This window comes from Heterodontus francisci, chromosome 2 (genome assembly GCF_036365525.1).
Source record: "Heterodontus francisci isolate sHetFra1 chromosome 2, sHetFra1.hap1, whole genome shotgun sequence".
NCBI classification, from domain to species: domain Eukaryota; kingdom Metazoa; phylum Chordata; class Chondrichthyes; order Heterodontiformes; family Heterodontidae; genus Heterodontus; species Heterodontus francisci.
In genome coordinates this window covers 77,545,428-77,558,866 of record NC_090372.1, presented here as the reverse complement: position 1 = coordinate 77,558,866, position 13,439 = coordinate 77,545,428, and the positions used below count along the sequence as shown (strand labels likewise).

The 13,439-nt window shown below is 40.9% G+C and overlaps 1 protein-coding gene across 6 annotated transcripts in view; it reads left to right on the top strand.

Moving 5' to 3' along the window:
* Positions 1–10,054: 10,054 nt before the first annotated feature.
* cpvl (carboxypeptidase vitellogenic like) overlaps positions 10,055–13,439 on the top strand; it is a 120,535-nt gene continuing 117,150 nt past the window's right edge. The window contains exons 1-2 of one of the 6 annotated variants that reach the window (XM_068059468.1): positions 10,087–10,186; positions 12,491–12,551. Coding sequence is in view for 2 of the 6 variants with exons in the window: in XM_068059459.1 (XP_067915560.1) it covers positions 10,131–10,186 (56 nt within the window). In the remaining 4 variants the exon portion in view is untranslated. Of the gene's footprint in view, positions 10,258–10,912; positions 11,124–12,490; positions 12,552–13,439 lie in introns of those variants that run through there. The other 5 variants (XM_068059487.1, XM_068059478.1, XM_068059459.1 and 2 more) reach the window with 5 other exon arrangements.

Sequence of the window (13,439 nt, the reverse complement as noted above, 5' to 3'; positions counted from 1 at the left end):
TCTACTTGCAATGCACTCAGAGTAACTTTGACAGAGAGTTATATATATTATAGCTGCTGTCAGCGCGACATGGGCCAGGTAGAATGGAGGTATTTCTGAGCCAGACGAGTCTGGAGCACGTCACTAGTTATTTCTGTACCAGAGAAATACTTTTTGCAGTGATTTCTTTTTGCCTATACAGACTTGAATTTGCTTTTCACTATTTCTGATAGGGTGGGAATATTGGTGGAATTTCTTCCCTGCATACCCATAGTGAGTGCTTCTCAGGGACAGATATGGTATTCTCTACCTTTGAATGCTATTATCATGGAGGAGGAATATAGGAACAGGAGTAAGCTATTTAGCCCCTCGAGCCTGTTCTGCCATTCAATGAGGTCATGACTGATCAGCAACCTAACTCTATATACCCGCCTTTGCCCCATATCCCTTAATACCCTTGGATAACAAAAATATATCAATCTCAGATTTAAAATTTACAATTGATCTAGCATCAATTGCCATTTGCCGAAGAGAGTTGCAAATTTCTACCACCCATTGCATGTAGAAGTGTTTCCTATTTTCACTCCTGAAAGGTCTGGCTCTAATTTTTAGATTATGCCCATCTCCACCCTCCCCGTCACCACCACCCCCCTCCCCATGACCCCCCCTCCCCCTTTCCCCACCAGTCCTAGACTGCTCCAAGCAGCAGAAATAATTTCCATCTACTCTATCTGTTCCCCTTAATATCTTGAAGACTTCATTCAAATCCCCCCTTAACCTGCTAAATTCCAGGGAATACAATCCTAGTTTGTGTCATCTATCCTTGTAACCTAACCCTTGGAACTCTAGTATCATTCTGGTAAATCTGCACTGTACTCCCTCCAAGGCCAATATATCTTTCCTAAGGTATGGTGCCCAGAACTGCTCACACTACTCCAGGTGTAGTCTAACCAGGGCTTTGTATAGCTGAAGCATGACTTCTACTCCCTTGTATTCCAGTCCTCTAGATATAAAGGCCAACATTCCATTCGCCTTTTTGATTATTTTCTGTACCTGTTTATGACATTTTAATGATCTATGTACATGGACACTCGGGTCTCGTTGGATCTCCACTGTCTCTAGCTTTTCACTATTTAGAAAGTACCCCGTTTTATCCTGTTTAGGTCCAATGTGGATTATCTTACATTTGTCTAAATTAAAATTCATTTGCCACAGTTTAGCCCATTCACTTAAGGAGCAGGAGCACAGGATGCATATAAGTAGAATGCAGCCCACCAGATATCACCTTCCCCAATAACACGTACATGTATCATATGAGGACCTTAGTGTGGAGATGTTTACAAGAAAAGTGTACTTCACCAAAGAGACAATAGGGCAGCTCTGCCAAATACTCCATGAGGACCTGCAGCCATATTCATCTGCCTGCACTACCCTTTCTATGGCTAGGAAGGTGGCCAGCACACTCAATTTTTAAGGCGCATGCACAACTCAGGTAGCCACAGGTTATCTTTATAATATCAGTAAGACTGCAGTGTGTGATCATCAGGTGACTACACAGTTTATAGGCCAGCTGAAAAATTCTGCTGGAAGTTATCACAATGCATTCATCCTTTGAAATTCGGCATTCCCTGACCTCTTCAGAGAAGGAAATCACTTCAATATGGGTGAATAAACCTACCCGCTGCTCCCATGGATAATGACCTAACCAAGAGTGGAGGTGCACTACAAGAAGTTACATGCCTGTACAAGGTTGGTCATTCATAGATCAATCAGATTCTTAAAGGCACGCTTTCGCTGATAGATCTACATTATGCTCCAGATTGTGTGCCATGCATAGTTGTAGTCCGCTGCGCCCTTCATAACTTTGCGATACAAGAAGGCCCTGGCTTTATTGAAGCTAGCACTCATTGAGAGGAGAAACACGATGACCTGTACTGAAAAAACACCTCAGCGACTGCTGCAAGAGACATCAGAGCACACCACATTAATAAGGTTATCTTTTCTGTGTAACAGTCTACCTTTGACACCTGAGCCCAACCTCCTTCTCTAATTTCAAATAGAGGTATACCTTCAATCACTACCCATTCTACAACATGACAACACATCAACTCTTTACCCTTATATGACTGTGCCAATTGTTCACACCTGAATAAATAAGATAACACCAAATGAATGCATCTATTCATGTATGACTCTGAATTCTGTGAATAACAAAATTTAAAGCAAGACTTACATTTATATTGTGCTTTTTTTTTACAACTACCGGATGTCTCAAAGCACTTTACAGCCAATAAAGTACTTTTAAAGCATATTCACTGTTGTATTGTAGAAATCAATGCAATATAATTTCATTGCAATAAAATCCAAAGTAAACACGAGCCAAACAATTATTTTATAACATCTAAGTGTCTACAAATGCCTTTCTTTCACCCATGTTAGTGCTTCTCCTAAGCACAACCTGATGGCCAATATCGTGAGAGTTAGTTGGCTGCTCATGCTCTGCAAAAGGGTCATGGGACTGGCTCAACCCTCCTCTCTCAGCAGGGAGCTTCAGATGGTTGCATCTCTGGGGGTTGTTCTGGGCAATCTGATGTCACCTTCTAAGTGTCACTGGCATAATGCTCTTAATCAGATGCCTGTAATGTGCTTACTGTTCTGAGAGAATAGCAATACCAGGCAGGTGGACTCCAGCTGTCATCATTCCACTGGGTGCTGAATCTGTGGCCCCACAAGATAGTTGGTTTAATGTTATCAATCAGATTCTGAAAGCCCCGACAGCATGCATCGTAGTCACCAAGGTTAGGAAGCCAATATGCAGGATGCTGTATATTCTTTCCCCTACTGCCACCAGAGCTGCGTCTATACTTCAGTGGAGGTGGAGGGACGGACTGGTCTCCAGCTGCTTCTTAGGTGGTGATCTGCTCTACACACCAATAAAGCTACCAATCACTGCAAAGACTGAGCTTCCATGATGTTGCCTCAACTGAGAGCAGTAGGCTCGAGAGTCACACCTCCTAGGTGATGCACCTTCATGAGACTTTCCCCAGGGCTTGCATGCAAATGAATGAAAGAACTTGCACTAATAGAGAACCTTTCACAACCTCACAGTGGCTGAAAGCTCTTACAGCCAATTATATTATGTATCGATAAAGAACTCCTACAACTTCTACTACAAGGACTAGTACAAGAACTAGGACTAGAACTAAGGATTGAGAACAGAAAACTGAGACTTTAGTGTGAAAACACCATCTTATATATCCTTCATTTTCAAAACATCTCCTTAATTCTATAGACCAATTTTGAATGACACGTTTGAAGAGTTCAATTAATATGAAGTGTCAATCACCTCATACAGCCCTGTTGGTACTGATGGTGAACTCCAAATCAGTAAACATCAGCACTCAGTATTCTTATCCAGCTGTTATAAACTAACAGCTAACTAATTATCATAAACTAACTTTATTAGAACCCTTCTTTGTAGTAAGGTAAAGTTGAAAAACTTAGGAAATAGGGCACAGTATAAACAAGATGTCAAGGCAGAGGGATTCTGGGAGTTTGTGTCAAGTTTTAAAATGCTTACTTGCAGCAAAAGGGTGAGACTGTGAGAGCAGACAGTGAAAACAGCTTCTGCATAGATTTGTCTTGTTATGAGAGAAGGCATCCTCGAAAAGTAAAAGCATTGAAATAAAGTAGTCAACACAAAGATTCCTTTGTGTACTACTTGTGCAAATCTGAAAGGTTAACAACCATCACAAAACAATTCTTGGTTGGTTAAGAAAAGCATCCTTTAATACAAAATTAATCACTGATTGGGAGAGGGGGGAGTTAACTGTAAAGCTGCCAGGACAAAAGAAGTCCTGTCTTTGCTACTGTACAGCAGAGAAGTTTGAACAACAAGAAGAGAAACTATGAGACACAGAGAGCCAAAAGCTTGAGGACCCAAAGCTGCAAGAGAAAGAGTTGTGCGCTCTGCCGTCCAGTTTCTAATACGGGTATGATCTGAGTTAGACTGTTAATTACTGCCTGAGTTTGTGACGATGGTTTATCGGAGAACTTAACAAACTTGTCCTTACCTTTATCTCAATAAAGTTGATTCACAACAAGCTGTTGTGCCAAGTCTGTTCCCACTTTAGAAGGGGGTATAAAACATCCCTATCTTATCGAATCTTACAAAGTGGCAGCCCAGACGGGACTTGGCCCGTTGTGAACGCTTTTCAGGAGAGAGGAAGGATCTCGAGTTTGCGAGACCGGCCAACACACATCTTGGGAGGGAAAACCCTTTTGGGGAGTGTGGAGACCTTAAAGGACCCACCTATGATCCAAAGGCACTGAAAAGAGAATATACGAAGAGAATAATAAAGTCATGTTGTCTAAAGATGTTAAACGGATCTTCAAGCAGAAATACAAGGAAGTTATAGAATTCATTCAAGATAAGATAGGCCAGAAGAAGGTAAAGATAGAGAAGGCAAAAAACCTTCTGACTTGCAGCACTCAGCGGATCCAAGAGACCACTACTCAGAAAGTTAAAGAGGTTGAGCGACTGAACCAGCCGGTTCGAGATTTGGAGCTGTGCCACAAGTGTACGACTGCTCTGTTACAGCAGCAGCATGTCTCTAACCTGAACGCTGGTACAGCCATGGTCAATGCTCAGGAAAATAAAAGTCAGTTGAAACAACAGGGAGGAGGAGAATGCATGCTTCAAAAAAGATTTGGAACTGCAGAGAAGATTGGGGAGACAACGGGCAATTGTGTCTGCAGTAACCATGGGAGGCATTGTCTCGGCCTCCTATGAAGATGGTGGTTAGAACGTAGATTGGGAGAGCTGGAGTGGGAAAGTGAGAGTTATCAGAATGAGGAGAGAGGGACAACTTAAGATGCCTTTCGTCAAATTTAAAGCGAGTAAAAGAAAGTTACTGTGACTTTTGTTCGAATGTGTGAATGTTGGAAGCTTCCATGAATGACCGTCTTTATCTGTGTAGCTTGTGTCAAGCCACCAGTCATTAATCCTTTGCTTTAATATTGAAAGCATGAGTCTGTTACATGTTCTATTTTTACACGTATATATTTTTGTGGGAACCTTGAGTCATGTTTTGTTTGTGAACTAGTTGAACCTGCGTGTTCCTTGGGATTGGGACAAGGAATTTAACACAGATTTTTGGTACTTTGAATTCATAATCCATTACAGGAATAAATTTTTCTAAGTTGTTTGGAATGAGTAAGTGTGAAAGTGATTGTTGAGTGTGTTCATTTCAATTTAAGATTGTGCACCCAGAAATGGGATATAAACATTTAATTCTATTTTAAATTAAAGTTTTTATTTTTATTTTAAAAGTTGGTTTTGCAACTGTGAAAAGGCAATGAACAATTATGTTAGAGATAGGCTTCAGCCTTGAAGGTCTGAAGATACCTGGCAGAAATCCAATTTGAATTTTAATTGGACCAAAGTTTAAAATCTGTTCTTGTTTTTTTTTGCAGTTTAAATTAAAGACATGTCTTACTGACTTTTTTTAAGTAGCAAACATCGGGAATTGGATATTAAGGGAAAGAAGGATAACAAAGGAGATGGGAAAGATTCTGTCTGTTTTAAGTTCGTGGAAGAAGCTGGTGTTAAATCTTTTGTTGGAAGAATGTAAATAACTTTTTCTTTAGTTTTTGGTTTTATTCCAGTCATTTGAAAAGGTGCCTGAAAAAGAACAAGAAAAATGACGTAATTTACCTTTTCTTTAAAAAGGCACATGCTATTCTGTTCTGTGTGTAGTTAATAAGTATTATAAGTTAATAAGTCTAAATTAAGTTCATACTATTAAGGTTAACTAACCTGTTAAGTTGAGAAAAACTGGAATTTCATTGGTGGCCACAATGAACTCCAAGTAATTATGACAAGTTTTGAGGGAGCATTTAATTACAGAAATAAGGCTCGCTCATATAACATCGGCAGTTTTAAATTTTAAATGTTTATTGCCGTGAATTGGAATTTGGAATCATCTTTGTTGGATCAAAAGAAACCCGTGGAGTTCCTTTGACATTGATAATGTTACTAATGATTTTGTTGTTTTCAAACCCTAAGGATACCAAATAGAATTGGAAGAAAACACAATTTAAAGTGGAGTTTACTTCTTTTACAATTGAGAAAGTTTTTTCTAAAAAAAAGTTACGTAAAGTGATGCATCTGAGAATGTTTTGCTCCACCCCCTTGAAGACAAGCAAAGAGATTAACCCCGCTGCAGCTGTTGTTTTTCATTTAATCCACCACACAATTTTTGCATTGCTGGGAGTAAAATGTATATCTTGGACACCTTTAATTTTAAAATTTTAAATTGACAGATATAATTGGACAAATTAACCCAATGGGCTCAGGGGCAAAGCCACAATGGATTCTTTGTGTTTTTTTCAAACCGGTGACAATGGTTTCCAGGGCCACATGAGAACTGATGCCACAGCAAGAGATCCAGCAACTTTAAGAATTTAAGAACTTAACTGCAGACAACAAATGTCACAGCATAGTTACAATTTGGACTAAAAGCTTTGCCATTTCAAAAATTTGTGTCCTTTGTTATCTTCCAAGACAACGTGCTTGAGAAGGAGAGACAGTTGCAAGCACTTCTGTCTTTAATGTAAAAAAAAACTCTGCAATACCACCAAGCCTGGGCATAAGAAATTGGAATCGATAAACAAAATTAAATTGATATGAGTGGTTATTTAAAGCACTCAAAGGGGAATTTATTTGACATTTAAGGGGATAGTCAAAATTTCATTCAACAAAAAAAATGATGAAAAAGCTGTCTAGGTCGTTCCCAAGTATTAAAAAAAAAACAAAGTTTCTTTTGGGGAGAAATTAAATGGAATAGTAACAAAACCTGTCACCCCAGCAACACTGTTACTTGAATTCGGAATAATTTAAGATGTCAAAAATCCAGTGTAATTTAGCAAGTTACTTTTAAAAAATTAAAATGTCATTTAAGATAGAGAAAAAAACAAACAAAATATGGTAATGCCTGGAATCAAATGGGAATGTTTGATTTCTGCTTTAAAGATATTATGAATATTGGACTGTAAAGCTCAAAATGAAATAGAATTATAATTGATGGGATTTGGCAGGAGCTAATAAAGGCATTTTAGGGATAAACAATGGCGAAATGAGAATTTAAACTATTAAATTAGTATAGTGTGGAACTTCCAAGAAGTCTAGAACTTTCCTGTGAATGTCAGGAAAGTATAGATAAGACTGGTAATTTGATAGTTTTCTCTTGGAGATATTTGTATCCTTACCTATGAGTTTTTTTTAAAGAGAGCTACATTTGATAGTCTGGACACTACCTGAGACATCGAAACCATGCAGGGGGAGGTAAGCAAAGATCTCAGACAGACCACCACTATCACCACCCCCTACCTCTTTGATCCTTTGATAAGATTACCTGAGAGTCAAGAATGTGTGGCATGATACTGGGATACCGGTGCAAGTGTGCAGATGTGATTTGTTACATGTAAAGCAACTGACATGCAAAATGCATGGTGAAATGCACTGAAGAACGGGGTCTCACACACGTTCACCTACTTGACAAACATGAAATGGTTAAGGTGGCCAGTAGAGTGAGACAACATTTACATTATCAAGGCATTAACACATACTCCATAGAGAAAAATGACTTTACAATAATCAGGATAAATTAAACACATTGGTAATGCTAAGAGGGAGTAAAATTAAAGTTCAGAAAGATAGTTGGAGGGCTAGAAAAATAATAATATTTAGTAAGAACTATCCACAAGATGGATACAGGTGAAGAGAGAGCCGGAGAATCTTTTAAGTCCATGCATGATGGAAGTATTGTGATATTGTAATGCATGTAATATAATGCTTTTGTGACCAGTGTCATTGGGCCATGGATCCATGGATGTTACCATCACGATTCGATGGGTTAGAATCAAGGAAGGGGAATTGTTGGGTATCAGTACAGCAGCCAGCACTACTGCTTGGAATAGAAAGGATCACCACCTCACAGAAACACTTAGCAAGAATCATGCAGAACAATGACCGCGGAATACAGGAAATACAACAGCTAGGCAACCACCAGTGGTGGGAGACTGTATATAATGTAGGCCAACACCCATGGCTCTGGACTCTGTCTATGTTTATGATACTAACCCAGGCCATACTGTTAGCAGTAGGACTCTTCATGCTTTGCTATTTGAGGTGCCTTGTGCGAGAAGTGCATTACAAAACACGAAGCTTAGAGCTCACGGCTTTTCTTGAAAATAGTAAAATAATTAATGAGGGGTTGATAAGGATATCTCCCCCTCAACTGGGGGAATGCAAGATTATTAGGTTGCTAAAAGTTACTAACCAGTGTACTGATTGATAAAATCCAGCTACTATAAACTAACAACTAACTAATTATCACAAACTAACATTTAGTTTTATTAGAACCCTTCTTTGTAGTATGATAAAGTGGAAATAGGGAACAGCATAGACAAGATGTCAAGGCAGAGCAATTCTGGGAGATTATGCAGCAAAATTGAGACCGTGAGAGCAGACAGTGAAAACAGCTTCTGTGTAGATTTGTCTTGTAGTGAGAGAAGGCATCCTCGAAAAGTAAAAGCATTGAAATAAAGTAGTCAACACAAAGACTCCTTTGTGTACTACTTGTGCAAATCTGCAAGGTTAGCAACCATCACAAAACGATCCTTGGTTGATTAAGAAAGGCATCCTTTAATACAAGACTAATCACTGATTGGGAGAGTTAACTGTAAAGCTGCCAGGACAAAAGAAGTCCATTCCTTACTACTCTACGTCAGAGAAGTTTGAACAACAGGAAGAGAAACTACAAGAGAGAGAGAGAGAGAGCCAAAAGCTTGAGGACCCAAAGCTGCAAGAGAAAGAGTTGTGCACTCTGCCGTCCAGTCTCTAATACAGGTATTATCTGAGTTAGACTGTTAATTACTGCCTGAGTTTGTGACGATGGTTTATCTGAGAACTTAACAAACTTGTCCTTACCTTTATCTCAATAAAGTCGATTCACAACAAGCTGTTATGCTGCCAAGTCTGTTTCCACCTTAGAAGAGGGTATAAAACATCCCTATCTTATCAAATCTTACACCTTCTATTACAAGGACTAGTACAAGAATTAGGACTAGAACTAAATTAAGAACTAAGGATTGAGAACAGAAAACTGAGACTTTAGTGTGAAAACACCTTCTTATATATCCTTCATTTTCAAAGACATCTCCTTAATTCTATTGACCAATTTTGAATGAAATGTTCGAAGATTTCAGTTCATATGGAGTGTCAAGCAGCTCACACAGCCTTGTTGGTACCAATGGTAACCTCCAAATCAATAAACATCAGCACCCAGTATGCTTGTTTACTCCCTAGCTTCTCAGGTCTTTGTTAACAAAGGAGCAAACATTGATCCCTCAACCAACACCTTAAACAGATGATGGTATCATAGAATGGTACAGTACAGAAGGAGGCTATTCAGCCCACTGTGCCTGTGCCAAAATGATCTGGCCATTTATTTTATTCCTGATTTGGGAAGCTTGCTGTGCACAAATTGGTTACTGCATTTTCTACGTTTACAACAGTGACTATACTTCAAACATTCTTCATTAGATATAAAACGCTTTGGGACATCCTGAGGCCCTGAAAGGTGCTATATAAATGCATGTCTTTGTTTTCTCTGATGCTAGCTGATGCAAAGGCTTTCTTCTCTACAACTCTCTCCCTAAATTTGTCCACCTTTTTTTACATTATTTGCCCACCTTTAAAAACCTTCTCAAAACCTATCTCTTTGAACAAAGCTTCGATCAACCTTCCCAATTTCTGCTTTTGTAGCTCCGGCATCTGTTTACCTTATTTACCTTTGTGCGAGATGTCTTTGGTTTCTAGGGTTAAAGGCACAACATCAATGCAAACAGTTGATGCTGTTTATCTGCTCAATTTTAATATCAGAAAATTGGGTTTCTGCCATGCACAGTATTTGTAGAGTGGTACAGGTTATTGACTATCTGTTAAAATGAAGCATGTGTAACTTGACCCATGCTGGATGAGCTCCTGTCTCAGCGACTGCTCCAGGTTTCACTTCCCTGTCTTGTTCAGTTGTGTAATCTCCCTGGCCCGGGGCACAGGAAAAAGCGGCGGATTGAGGAAGTAGCGGATGATTGAGGAGGAAGCTCGGGGGAAAGTCCGCAGCTCTTCGTTTCTCAAAGCCGGGTGAGTTTGGTGCATCCCGAGAGACCCTTTCTGTGCTGGAGGCTTGGAGCGGGGAGGTGGTCTTGAATTGAGTAAGGGCCTGGATTTTAATACTGTGATTTAAAGGGACAGGATGCCGCTTATATCTGGGCTATCAACCCAAGGTTCCCCGTTCTTTCTGTGAATAATTTTGCTTTTCTCATTTCTCTCTCTCGAGTTTTACTCTTCCAGCCCCCGCTGCTGAGGGTGATAGTCTTACACCACACTGCTCTGCCCTGACTGGGGAGCACCTTCTGCCTCAGCCGAGTGTCTGTTCTTCCCTTGTGAACCGGGACCCAGAGAATTGGCAAATTATGTGGGTAGGAGCTGTTGGAAATGTTTTTGCAGAGACTCATTCGCCGAGGTTTTTTTTCCCTCTGATTTCTGTCCATCTGATAATCGGACTGAAGTCAGCCTGACTTGCACTTTTCAATTGGGTCAACAGTGCCTGTGCAGAGAAGGTTTCCTGGGGTATAGGTTGGGGTGGGAAGTGAATGGCTGTTGTAGACCTCAGGGGCTGGATTTTAGGTTGGGCGGACGGGAGCTGGTCACTGACATAAAAGTTGGTGGCAAACCCGCTTCCACCTCGTCTGGAGATCCGACCCGCATTTTACTCGTCCCCAGGCTTTAATTGTTCTGAGGTGGGACTTCAACCAGCTTGAGGGAGGAAGTTCCGCCTCATTGAGCTGCCGGCCAATCAGCGGGCTGGCAGCTCATAGTCCCTGCAGCACCACTGGGAGCAGTAGTCACTGCTGGGACTGCAGCCCAGCCAACCAAAGAGGATATAAAAACAAGAAATGCTGGAACCACTCAGCAGGTCTGGCAGCATCTGTGGAAAGAGAAGCAGAGTTAACGTTTCGGGTCAGTGATCCTTCTTCGGACCTCCACCACAGAGGATGCCTGGGAGCCGGGATCCAAGGTGAGTTTTGGTTGCCTCAGTGGGGGTAATTGGTCAGGCCCTGGCGAGGCAAGGGTGGTTGTTTGGAGGCAAGAGGGGGGGTCTTGGTTCCTGGGGGTGGTTGGGAAAGCGGGGGTGGTTGGGAAAGCGGGGGTGGTGGGCACCCTGGGCTCTGAAAGACCTCCAGCTTTTACCGGGAGGCCTTTGCCGTCTCCAGGACTCCAGCTTGCCATGCGTAAAATCTGCATGGAGATGAGTGAGGGCCCTTAAGTGGCCGTTAATTAGCATCTTAAGGGCCTTGATTAGCCTGAGGTGGGTGGCCCGTTTTTCACCTCCCCCTGCCCTACGTAAAGTGGGGCCTCCAGCTCCATTTTATGCCATCCCCCCCGTCACCATCTGGCTCATCGGGGTGGCGTAAAATTCCGGCCCAGGTGTCTGTAGCAGTGGAGCAGGGCCAAGTGATTTTGGGACAGCATTAGAAAGGATTTTTGGGACTAGGATTTAAATACTATAAGGAAAAAAAGACTTGCGTTTATTTAGCACCTTTCACAACCACTGGGCATCTCAAAGCGCTTTACAGGCAATGAAGTACTTTTGAAGTGAAATCACTTTTGTAATGTAGGAAATGCAGCAGCCAGTATGTGCTCAGGAAGCTCCCACAAACAGCAATGTGATGATGACCAGATAATCTGTTTTTGTGATGTTGATTGAGGGATAAATATTGGCCAGGACACCTGGGATAAACTGCCCCATTTTTCTTTGATCCACCTGAGTGCAGTTGGCACCTTGGTTTTAACATTTGAAAGGCAGTGCAGCACTCCCTCATTACTGCACTGGGGTGTCAGTCCAAATTTTTTTGTGCTCAAGTCCTGGAGGGGGACTTGAACCCACAACCTTTGACTTAGTGAAGTATATTGATCCAGCCCAAAATTGGGTTTAAATTTTAAAAGCCACAATACATGCCAGTAATATGCTACTGTAACTTGAATCCAGCATTACTATAGTAGTAATCAGTGAAGTTACAGTAATATTTTACTATTTTTTTCTGTTTGAAGGTGGTGTTTTATTCTGGTGTATAGTTCCATAAGTGCCCCCAACTCTGGGCGCTTTATTCAAGTCACATTAGGATTACTCACGCTGGTTGGAAGTTTCTGGAGGTTGCATCATGTGATATTCGATCATGTGACATTTGCCCACTGCAAATGTTGCTGTACTATCTGACATCTAACATCACCAAGTGCAAAATATTTGTTTTTGTCTTGTAGAATACAAACATATCAGTGAAGTGAATTGTGACATATCTGATAAATCAAAGGAAGAACACAAAAGAATAGATGTTTAGCATAAGTCATGTTTAAATGAAAATTATTCCTCTGATGTTCCTACAGTAACAACTGCAGTGAGAAACACCAAGTAAATTCTACTGATTCTGCAAAAACGTCAATATAAGTAAGTTCTAACTAAATGTTTTGTGCAATTTTATGAACTTTACAATACACAACAATACACACAGATTCTCTATTTGTCCACTGCCACTGATTTGTCATACTGCTTGTCCAACATCCAATATTAGATAAGCAGAAATTTTCTAAAATTAAATATTGGAAAGGCTGAAGCCAATGTTTTCAATCCCTGCCACAAACTCTATTGTCTAGTCACTGAATTCATCACTCTATCTGGCCAATGTGAGAGTGAATCAGACCGTTTGCAAACTTGGCATCCTAGTAGATCCTGAACTGAGCTTCTAACTCACATTGTCTCCATCACCTAGACCACCTACTTCCACCTCCATAACATCAGCCAACTCCACCCCTGCCTCTGCTCATCTGCTGCTGAAGACCTCATCCATGCCTTTGTTACCATTAGACTCGACATTTCCAATCTGATCCTAGTCATCCTCCGACATTGCACCCTCTGTAAACTTGTGCTGATCTAAAACTCTGCTGCCTAGCTTGCACAAGTCCTATTCACTCATCACACCTGATCTACAATGGCTCTTGCCTGGCAACACCTTGATTTTAAAATTCTTGTTCTTGTTTTCAAATCCCTCCATGGCTAAGCCCCGTCTATCTCTGTAACCTCCTCTAGCCGTACTACCCCTCCTTGAGATCTCCGTTCTCCTCCAATTCTGACCTTTTGCACATCCCTAAATTTCACCATTCCACCATTGGAGGCTGTGCCTTCAGCTGCCTAGACCTGAAACTTTCAAATTCCCTCCCTAAACCTTTCCACCTCTCCTTTTAAGATTCTCCTTTAAAACTTACCTGTTTGCCTAAGTTTTTGGCCATCTGTGTTAATATCGGCTTAAATGGCTTGGTGTAAAATTTTGTTTGGGAA